The sequence below is a fragment of the Eretmochelys imbricata genome, chromosome 5 (genome assembly GCF_965152235.1).
Source record: "Eretmochelys imbricata isolate rEreImb1 chromosome 5, rEreImb1.hap1, whole genome shotgun sequence".
NCBI lineage: Eukaryota > Metazoa > Chordata > Testudines > Cheloniidae > Eretmochelys > Eretmochelys imbricata.
In genome coordinates this window covers 77,425,239-77,437,353 of record NC_135576.1, presented here as the reverse complement: position 1 = coordinate 77,437,353, position 12,115 = coordinate 77,425,239, and the positions used below count along the sequence as shown (strand labels likewise).

The 12,115-nt window shown below is 39.7% G+C and overlaps 1 protein-coding gene across 3 annotated transcripts in view; it reads right to left on the bottom strand.

The window, feature by feature from the left end:
* The window catches only part of SRFBP1 (serum response factor binding protein 1), a 133,956-nt gene that overhangs the window by 103,171 nt on the left and 18,670 nt on the right, over positions 1-12,115 (bottom strand). Inside the window, exon 2 of one of the 3 annotated variants that reach the window (XM_077817369.1) lies at positions 4,666-4,750. The exons of the other annotated variants lie outside the window; for them this stretch is intronic. Within the exon in view, the coding sequence (XP_077673495.1) occupies positions 4,666-4,701 (36 nt within the window). The 5' untranslated portion in view covers positions 4,702-4,750. The remainder of the gene's footprint in view (positions 1-4,665; positions 4,751-12,115) is intronic. 3 annotated transcript variants of the gene reach the window in all.

Below are 12,115 nucleotides of genomic sequence, written 5' to 3'. Positions count from 1 at the left end.
ATGTGATCGTGAAATTGATGGCTATATTGTGCACACACACTATCAGAATTAAGAGACTGGCTGAACAAACAGATTTGCCAGCTCCTTACGAAGAGCCTGCTTAAAATATTCTAGAGTGTAAACTATGCAGGCATACCTCCCAAACTGCCACTGCCCAAAAATGGGACACAAAGAATGACGAACTCAAAATTAGGGACACAAATAAAAAACAATCAAGAGCTGAGGAAACTTAAAATGCTGTAGGATTCAACCCAACATTATAAATTATTATCTCAGTTTCACAATTCTTGTTTCTAATTTAAACAGCTGTCAACAATAAAAGTGAAGGGACCAAATTTGTGAAGAATGTAGGTTACTGGGACTAAAACGAGTGACACCCTTCAAAATAAGGGATATTTGAGAAATTTGCATCCAGGCTTCAATATAGGATAGTAAAAATCGGTGAAAGTACAGGACTGAATTATTCAGATTTTTCATGACAGACAAGAGTTTGTAAATATTAGAAGTTAAGTGCAACTAACCAAGTTAAAAAAAAAAAAGAGTAAAGATGATTTGTGTTCTGATTAAAGTTTCAATGGTAAAAAGGTCAAATATTTCAGCTGGGCTTTTATTGACTACGTGTACTCAACTCACTACATTCAGAATGCGAAGCACATTTTTCTCACAAGGTAGTACAGATCCTATTTCAATTTAATAGTAGTAGTTCTAATGCAGGAACATCTGTATACCATTCCACATGCTGAATAAACTAGAGGCTCTTAAAAGGTTAACCACAAAGCAAAAAAAGTGTGTTTGCACCTTCAAACCAACTGGTCATGAATGTGAAGTCTGGGCGAACTGCAATAATTTACTATTCAGACATTTTCATGCCGGCAAACAACCTTCATCCAACAACTGTACAAACAGGAAGTATGTCTTTAAAAAGTCTTGCAAAGTTGTACTTTTTCAAAATGAGCATTGGAGACAAACGTCAACTACTGATGTGATAGGTAGTAATTGCTCAGAGCATCTCTCTCGCCCCTAAAAAAGAAACAGGTGCAAAGAGGACTTGGTGTAATTAAATAACTAGAGAGAAAACTATTTCCTTGGAGTTCATCACATTGCACATCTAGCTGTGATTTGACAACTGCAGTCTGTACAGTTGAATACACACTAGAAAACATTTAAGCTCAAGTTCATTTAGAACTTCTTAAACTAAGAAAAAATGAGTATGTCTTATTTCATAGGAAGCTTTAATAGTGGTTCTTTAACACTGCAGAAAAAAAATCCACACACTATAGTAAAAAAGCCAAAGATTATTCTTTGTATAAGGCATACACTAATTTAAAAAGCACAGCTTGTTATTACATAACCAAACATATACATTTAGTTTCCTCTCCAACATGCTTTGTAATGTATTTTTCTAGGAACATTTAATGCAGATGGAGCATGCTTTTTACGGACCAACTGCGCCAAAAAAATCAACTTCTTCAGCTGTCAGCCAATTAAAGTTCAGTAGCTGGATAACAACAAGAACAAGAGGTATCCACTATCCAGCAGGCACAAAATGTCAAATTAGGTAATCTGTGGCCATTTCTTTCCCAGTGGTGTTGTGTGTGAATTGGGCTCTTGGAAGTCCTCCTGAAGTTACTCCCATGAAAACAACCAGCTCTTTGAAGCAGAGACTGTCTTTTTGTTCTGTGTTTGTATAGAGCCTAGCACAATGGGGTCCTGGTCACGACTGGGGCTCCTCATTGCTACAAATAATAAAAGATGATAATGTTCAGTGAGTTCTGACATCCAAAAATGGGATAGACGTTTCTTACTTGGCTTACTGCTCAGTTGGGAAAGATTTTTTTTTATTATTAAATTATATAGGGCCTATAGTCAAGCAGGACTCTGATGTTTCAGAAGGTCAAGCAGTAAAGGAAGTGGAAGCCCTCTTCAATGAAATCTCTAAAATGACTGGGGTATGAGGTAGGCCCATGACCATATATCAGAACTCCCCATACTTAGTAGCCTCTGAAACTTGGTGATGGGGAGTTCCTTCCACACAGATATAAAAATACAAACAAAAATCAGAAGAGACTAATTATAGCCCAGAGGTAAACCTCAAACCAAATAATTTCCTCTGTCAACAGCAGCCCTGGAAAATTACATTCTAGAGTGGCTGGAAGTCCACAGACTACGTGGCTACCAGTGGAAAGAATGACCAAGAATTGCTTGCAATGCAGGATGGGAATGATGGGGCTCTCCTTCCGCCAAGAGAGCTCTGCCATTCGTTGCAGAATGGTGCTGTCTAGTTGGCTTAGATCTAAAAACACTAAAACTTGAGAAGTCATTGTGGAAAGAAAACCAGTTTTAGTGTCTTTAAACACAAATGTGTAACACACACCAGCAAAGCAAAAGATACATCAACACATTTAACAAGTCATCTTCAGGAATCTTGCCAGAAATAATGCATGCAACTCTATGCTGTGTCTCAGAGATACAGCACAGAACTCACAACCCAGGAGAAGGGCACAGCTATGGTGGCTTCAAGCCCTCTATGCACCCTCCTGATTCTGGGCTATTCCAGGGACCGGAGAAGCCTCCGGCATAATTTAACAGGAGATCACAGTGATGCCTTCGGACCTTATAATTTATAGACTATGAAATTTAGACTCCTAGTGCTGTCTAAATTACAGCAGCTTCCTGTGTTGCTAGATGGGTTGCAATGCTACCCAGAATCTCTGCAATACTGTATGCTGGGCCCTGTCCTCAACATACTCCCTATGCCATTTCTTCAAGGGTGTCTTAGACCACTCGCTCTCAACCTTTCCAGACTACTGTACCCCTTTCAGGAGACTGATTTGTCTTGCATACCCCCAAATTTCACCTCATTTAAAAACTACTTGCTTACAAAATCAGACAAAAATACAAAAGCGTAACAGCACATTATAACTGAAAAATTGCTTACATTCTCATTTTTACCATATAATTATAAAAAATAAATGGATTGGAATATCAATATTATACTTACATTTCAGTGTATAGTACATAGAACAGTATAAACATGTTATTGTCTGTATGAAATTTTAGTTTGTACGGACTTCGCTAGTGCTTTTTATGTAGCCTGTTGTAAAACTATTTAGATGAGCTGATGTACCCCCTGGAAGACCTCTGCATACCCACTGTTTTAGAAGGTAGGCCGATGACTATCCCAACCAAAACCTGGCTTTTAGGGCCCTTTACACTGCTCCAGACCTTTTACCTAACATAAAGGGGCTGGAAAGCAGTGAGGGTCTCACCCAATATATATCAATTACAACTAAAACTAAGCATATACTTATGCATGCTTTACAGTATATTTACAGTAACTCCCCACTTAACGTCCTCTCACTTAACATTGTTTCAGTCTTACGTCCCTGCTCAATTACAGAACATGCTCCATTTAAAGTTGTGCAATGCTTCGCTATAACATCATTTGGCTGCCTGTTTTGTCCACAGCTGGCAGCCCCCCTAACAGCTCCTCTACGCCCCTCCCCCCCCAGCGCCTTCTGCCCACCAGCAGACCCCACGGACCAGCGCCTTCCCCCTCCTCCTGCCCACGGCAATCAGCTGGCTTGTGGTATTCAAGAGGGAGGGGGGAGGTGCAAGGACTTGGCGTGCAGGCTCCCCATCCCTCCCCGACTCCCTAACACCTCAAACCATCGGATTGCCACGGGCAGGAGGCAGGGGAAGGAGGGGGGAGGCTGGGCGCCGAGTCCTTGCTCCTCCTTCCACCCTCCTTCCCCCTGAACATTGCAAAGCCAGCTGATTGCCGAGGGCAGGAGGGAGGAGCGAGGACGCAGCACGCCTCCCCTCTCCCTCCTCAACACAGCTTGCCACGGCCAGGAGGCAGGGGAGAGAGGGGGAGCCTGCGCGCCATGTCCTTGCTCCTCCCCCGTTTCTCCTGAACACCGCAAGCCAGCTGATTGCCGTGGGCAGGACGGAGGAGAGAGGACGTGGCGTGTGGAGTAAAAGGGGGAGAAGGGAAGGAAGACAAGGCGGGTTAAGGGTGGGGGCTTGAGGAAAGGGGTGGGGCAGGCCAAGGGTTGAGCCCCCCACCCCTGGTGCTTGCAGAGTATGGGAAGCTGCCGCTGCTGCTGCGCAACGTGCTTCTCCTAGCCTACGGCACCTTCAGCCTCCTTGCCTGCCTCATTGTGTCCAGTTCCAGTGGGCTGTGCCTGGGTGGGGTAAGGTGGTGGCACCTCTTGACTATAGTACTGTACTGCCAAAAAAAAAAAAAAAATACCCTGGAACCTAACCCCCGCATTTACATTCATTCTTATGGGGAAATTGGATTCACTTAACATGGTTTCACTTGAAGCCGCATTTTTCAGGAACATAACTACAACGTTAAGTGAGGAGTTACTGTATTCACAACTTAAATATTTGGATCAGTGATAACAGATGAATCAGAGTTCTGTATTTTGCATTTAAACAAATAATCTTGCAATACATTCAAGTATGTCAGATTCATATATACTAGGTTTATCTATATTAAAATAATCATAACATCTTGCACTTCTAGAGTATATTCCATTAGAAGATAGCAAAGCATTTTACATAACACCAATGGAAATAATTCTGACCACCACAGTTAAGTATATAAATATCCTAATTTTGAAGATGAAAACTGAAGTATAAAAGTTATGGTCTCACAGTAATTCTATGGAACAGATAGGATAAAATCCACATCACTGGACTCCTAGTCCAGTGTTTAAATCACTGGAGCGTAATTTCCTTTCTACAGAAAGAAACAGAAAGAAGAAACATTGAAAAAGAACAAGTTAGCAGAGTACATAACAAAACTGACTTTAGATATAATTTGACTTGTAATTATAAGACACTTAATCAGTATAGTAAGTTTAATCATCACTATAGCTTATTATACTGATAGGTTAAAATGTCAAAACGGCCCCATAGTTATGGTCCAAACCTGGGAAAATATATTTTGTACCATTCTGTAGTGTCATTATTGGATAATGGAACTCTAGAAGAGAACGTGAAATATATGACATGTTGACTTGCATTCCAGCACTAGGAATGCCTTCCCAGCATTTAGTAGTTTCTCAGAAGTGCTGGTCCCCAAGCTGTCAGGGTTAAAAACTAGACAGTTCAGTCATGCTTTGCTCCTCCAAGTTTTCTTCTAGTGTGCTTTTGCAAATATTGTTTACAATATTTTTGCAGAAAAAAAAAGAGTGCTTAATTGCATTCTAATCCTAAACAGAGTACTTTTTCAGCTCTCTGCCATTTCAGTGGTCAAATATCAATATGGAGAAACATATAACTTGAGAATTATATTGGCTAGTTATGGAAGTACTCACATGCTTAAAAATAGGCATATGCTGAAGTATTTTGCTGAATCGGGGTGTCACTGCTTGAAGTATCTCAAATGGATAAAGATCTGCCTCTCCTGTCCTCCTTCTACACAGCCTATATTCCATCCATATACAACTCCCATCACCCTAACCTCTCTTGTGTACTGTCCAAAGACTGCAGGAGGGGAGCCCCACTTTGGTAAGCCTTGTAAGATCTGTTAGGACAAGGCTTCCCTCCTTTTAGCCGTATACCTCCACACAATTTAAATTCCTAAACAAAAAACTGTTAGAGATAAAATTAAAAAGTGTACTTCAGTAGAGTTCACCATACTCCATCCCCATCAAAAGTTACTTTCTTAAAAAAAAATTCTACAACTTCCAAAAAAAATCCAAATATTAGACCAGTTAATGAACAGGGGATTTAACCATTTCTCTGCCATGTTATCCTTCACCTACCGTCTAAAATTTGCAACAAGTACTGTGTAGAAGTCAGACAGTTGAGATTCTTCTTTTTCCCCTCACTCCTTATTGTGAGAGTTATATAGTTTTTACCATCTTACTCAAAACCTTTATCAATTAGGATCCTGTAAAAGATTTACCATTTTCATTACTGTGCCAAGCGTAATGGAGGCTTGGGAAAATTCTTTAGATTCATTACACGATGTGTTATCCCCTAGGCATACTAGTTTTTTCTGATACCCACAAAATATTCACAGCTCTAACATCTTTTCCCTGAAGTAGAAGCAGAGTTATTAAACTTGCTCTTTGAGGTTGGGTTGGAGGATGTTACTTACCATTAAATATTTTCATCTTGGTTAACGTGACTGAACTTAGTGACATGCTTACCAAAACTAGCCTCTGATCAAGACTGCTGCACCGACCAACTTTATAGGACAAGTAGCATTTGCTTTTACATAGTGTGAAGCAAAACAAATGCATGACAGAAGAGAAGAAAGTGTCACTGCATACAATGCACACACTTTCCTATTTCTTTCTTATTTGAGAAATTACCTGTACAATTTAAAGTTGGAAATTTCCACAAACAGTGCTTTGCTGGTTTCTTGATAAGAAGTGGGGAATTTCTAGATAAGGGAGACCATAAAATCCTTTATTATTTATTTAATTTTAATGTATTTATTTATTGAAATCCTTCCACTTGCCTGGCTGATACCCCAAAAAAACAAAAAAACTATAGCTCCACATATGAATTAATGATAACTGAATCTCAGATACAGGCCTAGAAAGACATTCATACATAAAATTTAAATTAATATCAAAGGCCTCTGCTAAAGAGATTTGTCCTCACTCTCTCCTCGCATTAGCCTTTTTTTAAGCCCATCAATTTCAAGGACCTCGACTGTGGTGGAAATATTCTCAAAGGAATATTACATTAGAATTAAATGTTATTCTTGGTTGCATTTGGGGCTTGTTTTAAAGTTTGTAGAGGGAGCTCATCTCCAAATTAAGCGAACATTTGGCCAATTTATTTTTAATCTAGGAGAACATGACTAAAGATTTGTGAGATGTATCAAGAAAGGTACAGGCCTATATTTTCAACTACAGGGGCAGCACAGAGTTCAAAATGCATTACGCAACAGTTAACAATCCAGTTGGTTAAGGGACAAAAATAAGCAATGCGCATATATTCTCCCAGGACTAGCTTGGTGTATTCTGTTCTAAAATATTGAAATACAGGTAACTAGATGATCTGACAAAAAGAAAAGGAGTACTTGTGGAACCTTAGAGACTAACAAATTTATTTGAGCATAAGCTTTCGTGAGCTACAGCTCACCTCATCGGATGCATTCAGTGGAAAATACAGTGGGGAGATTTATATACACAGAGAACCTGTCTGGATAAGACTTCAAAAAGACATTATAAAAATCAGAGCTTTTTATTCTGTTGCTGTGTACAAGCAGCAGATAATTTTGCATACAAGAATCATTTAAATCACCCAGGTCATAATTCATCTTTAAACTTTTAGTCGTTAAAGAAATGTACTTCCATAATTGTTATCTTCATCTCAAATATATCAGCCCAGAAATGGATAGTCATTTCATTTTCCCTTGAGCAGTCTGAAGCAAATACAACTATTCACGTAGGGCTTGATCCTATAAGATTCTGAGCGTTACAGCCCTAATTCAACAAAGCACATCAGCCCAGGATATAGCCCTTAAACAGATAATATTGGGCTACAATTTGGAGCCCTTTCATCCATTTCTGGTGGACTCTGCTCAAGTTCTAGCCATGGTTTTCACATCTGTGAAGCTAAATCAATCAGGGAACCACTGTATTCCTGGTAACAGATTTAGCATCTACCGTTATAAGCAGAAGAAGGTCACCCTCTATAGAAGAAGCAACCTGGACTTGTGCTACCAATCCCAGGAGACCTTGGAAGACATTTCTCACGTAAAAATATACATGATCACATTTTATTGTTTTCATCACACAGATCTATGGGTCCTCTTACTTTGTAACCTCTCCTTCCTCCTCTTCCTTCTGTGTCACTATCTTCTTTTCTTTATTCTTCCTCAGTTTTCATTTCATACAGGCCAATAAAGGTTTCAAATGAATAGTGTACAACTGCACTTTAGTACAGTGTAATATTAGGTGATATTTTTTATTCATTTACTTTTTATTTCTTCCCCAAAAATAAACACATACCTTGAACTAAACTGAAACTTTAAAGGTTCCCCTTATAAGATTCCCACCTACTGTTGTCTGCTCATATTCAATGAAGTCTCTTTGTAAAGATATTGTACATCTGTTCTTTCTGTAACAACTTGGGCTACACAAGTGTCAACTTTCAAAAATTTCAAGACTTGAAAGGGGAACTTTACTCTTAGGAAGTCCTCTTCACATTTTCTACAGGCTTTTGTCATAGAAATTTGGCTAGATGTAAGTTTATCTAAAGAAATAATCTCTAATCTTTTTTCCCCCTATTGGGAAATATAAGCCCTATGATAATTGACTGCTTTGACCTATTAAGCTCAATGAACACAACACTATTAAACTTTAGAAAAAAAATTCTATATACCCTAAATATCAACACCTTAACAGCAACCAGTGAATATCACACACAGGAAGCAAAGTTAGATGTACAGAGGTGAAGACGACTAGGAGTACATTTCAAACAGAATGACCAAATACAAGGTAACTGAGGCTCAGGAGTAGGACTGGATTCTTTTATTCAGATAAATAATTGAATCAAAGCCACAAAAAAGAGCTTTGATAAAAACATGTTTGAAGCTGACCAACTCCTTTATTTTAAATAGGGTTTTCCAGAGGGTGATAACGTGAAAAAGATTTACCACTGCATTGGGGGACACAAGCTTGTACTTCTGATGCAAAGAAATAGGATATAGGAAAAGAACAGAGAACAGGAGGAAATGAAATCAGAAGTATAGTGAATTTATTCAAAAAGTGTCTTTGTGCATTTTTCCACAGCTGTTCCAAAACATTCCTGTTTTTATTTCATCTGAAAGTTTCACAGTTTTGCTTCAGTCCTTTTCATATTTTATTTGGAGAGGGTGAATACCCTGCATTTGCCTGGGACCACTATAGATACCAAAAGAGGAAGAGGGCTTTCTGCTACCCACAAGTAGGCTTTGGTATTACTGGCCAGCCAGATTGTGAAACATAGCCGCATGGAGAATTTCTCTGTTAGCAAGTGTTTATATCCCATAAGAAAGGGTTCCTCCTGAGGGTACTTCTATCATTTGTGTATTTCCTTCCTTCAATAGGAACTCTGTGCCCCACCTGGCGTTTACAGATTAAGCCAGATTGAGCACTGGTTTAACGAAGTTTGATATTGAATTTTGCTTGAAATTACAATGGGAACAGTAGTTTGCCTTCTACACACAAACGCTTTCCGCAAGAAAAAGCGGATAGTGGGGGTGAAGCCCATGGGAGAGGATAAGAGAAGGAATAAAGAGCTTCAAATACCCCTGCTAGATGTTTGATTGACAGTGTACTTTTCATAGAATCATAGAATATCAAGGTTGGAAGGGACCTCAGGAGGTCATCTAGTCCAACCCCCTGCTCAAAGCAAGACCAATCCCCAATTTTTGGCCCAGATTCCTAAACGGCCCCCTCAAGGACTGAACTCACAACCCTGGGTTTAGCAGGCCAATGCTCAAACCACTGAGCTATCCCTCCCCCCATATATAATTTATACTAAGCTCCTACCTGCGTAGTTAATCCTCCCCCAGACAGCCTATAAGCCCCAACCTACATGAGATGTCACATATCACTGCCACCATCTTTTAAGTGCTACTTATTACTGCCATGGAAGGTTTCAGCAAGTCTATTTTTATGCTTTAGCATTGGCATCCCACTTTCTCACTCCAGCTACTCTCTCCCTTCCTCGTAAAGAAGCACTGTTAACCGCTGCTCAGCACACTCTTTCAGTCCTGTTTTCCATCACCATCATGGATCCCCCTCACACGCTCCCTTCCAGACTCATCACTGGCAACTTCAACCTCTGTGTCAGCACTCTCTCAGACGCTTATGCTACACACATGATGGGTCTCCTTTAATCTTTTACTCTTGACCTGGTATCCATCCAAAACTGCTCTCATAGAAACAGATTCATTGAGAGAGGTCAGATTACTCATCTCCCCATACTAGCATGTGTCAGGTCTCCGAGAAATTACTCCTAACCCAGAGGTCCCCAAACTGTGAGGCACGTCCCATAGGAGAGCACGGCTGGGGCCTGGGTCAGCCCACACAGGGGGAAGAGAAGGAGCTCCACCCAGCTCCGCCCCATGCCTGCGGCCCTGCTCCCGGGACCCCGGCTGCTGGCATTGGCCCCTGACCAAGGCTCTGCTCCCAGCCCTGTCCCGCTCCCTGTTGTGACCCCAGCCTCAGTCCCCTTACTCATGTCTGTGTCCCCCCTCCCAGAGCCATATCCCCTCTCCTGGCTCATGGGAAGGGGGGCGTGAGGTAAAAGGTTGGAGACCACTGTCCTAAGCCCTCACAAAATTGGACACGGATACAGGCATAAAAATGATGCTGAAAAAGGAAACATGAATGCTGCCTGAAGATGGCTTCCCCAAATACTGATAGACTCTATAGGCTATATTTTGAAATAAATTGATGCATCACAGAAGTTTCAAATTTAAGAGAAAAACTGTATTTTATCTTAGAGATTCAGTTATTCAAGGCCTGTTGCTTTCAGGAGCTCTAAGTCACTATTAAACTCTTCATTGACACAGAGTATTAATCAAAATTCCTATTCTCTCTTCCAGCTTGCTCTGCCCCACAATAGGCTTTCTAATAATTCTGAGTGAAAAAAGAGTGGCTCCTACAGCAGCACTCTTTTATTTAAAGAAGAAAAATGATGTCTTAATATTTCAGAGTTGTGATGTGAATCCTCAGGAATGATTCCCTTGTGCTGGGCAAATTTAGTTTTCCATTGGCCGATTTCCTTCTCAGGGCCAGTCCTTATTTTCCATTCAATTGAGGGTTCCTAAACAACGAGGGCAATTTGGGAAATATGCAAAAGAGAAGAGCACAGAGATGATTCCCAGATAAACAACATATTAATCAACTTTCAAATGGGTATAGAGAATCCTTGTTTGAAAGTGGTTTATTCACATTAATTTGATTTGATATAATGAGGTTATTGTTTGGAAGCGGATTAAGCTAAGCCAGAACAAGGTACTCTTACTCTAGAATCAGAGTATCCACATAGGGAGCTATTACTCTTGTGCTTTACGTTCACACTTAATTTAATCAAAAATAATTTTTAAGACTAGACAAAACAAGCTATTTAGGGACCCCGTTCATATCTCCTCCAAAAAAGAGCTTTGCAGTGTTTTTATAGACATTCGCTAAAATGTTGTCTCTTACTCTGAGCTTCTGTTCCTACTCATTACTACAACTTATCTGCACTGTACACGTATCAGTGCATCTATTTTTACCATTGATGTTTAATTAGCTTCAATTTTCTGTTCAACTATATGCATTTTTCATCCAAAATCCTAAAATTTCCTATCCTTGGAGACTATTTGAATACAACGGTATTTTTAATCTGATGACTTTTCAATGAGATTGCTTAGTGCTGATTCACGTTAAATGTCTGACTGACCTCAGAGGAAGTTTTTTTTAAACAGGCCCTGCACCACATGGTATGTCAGCTTCCAATACCTAACTGAGTGAATGTGTTTCAGAGTAGCAGCCGTGATAGTCTGTATCCGTAAAAAGAAAAGGAGTACTTGTGGCACCACAGGGACTAACAATGAAGTAAATGAAGAGACTAACGATGAAGTGAGCTGTAGCTCACGAAAGCTTATGTTCAAATAAATTTGTTAGTCTCTAAGATGCCACAAGTACCCCTTTTCTTTTTGAGTGAATGTGAACAGAGTCTTGGATCTCAGACAGCAAACTAAGTTTGTGGAACAGAATGCCTAGATAACCCTGACTTACAGTGTGGTAACCTGGAGATCTCTGGGTCTAACTCCACAATGATTTTAATGGAGTTACTCTAAGAATGATTACTCAATTCCTATGCCACATATGATATTAGCCTTTAATTAAATATTGGAACTATGAGATGGAAAGCCATGACACCTTAAGAAACCAGACATTCACAGAACAAAGTACATAAACTGGAGTGGAATATTTGCATTTAAAAACTATGCAAAATTTATCTATAATCTGGTCTAAGTGTTCAGTTCAAATATACACATTGTATTATAGTGAATAGTGCTGATACTAATACTATAGAAACTGGAAGACACCTTGGAGCATTTTCCCAATAAAGCAGATATCTCAGTTAAGTCATTTTT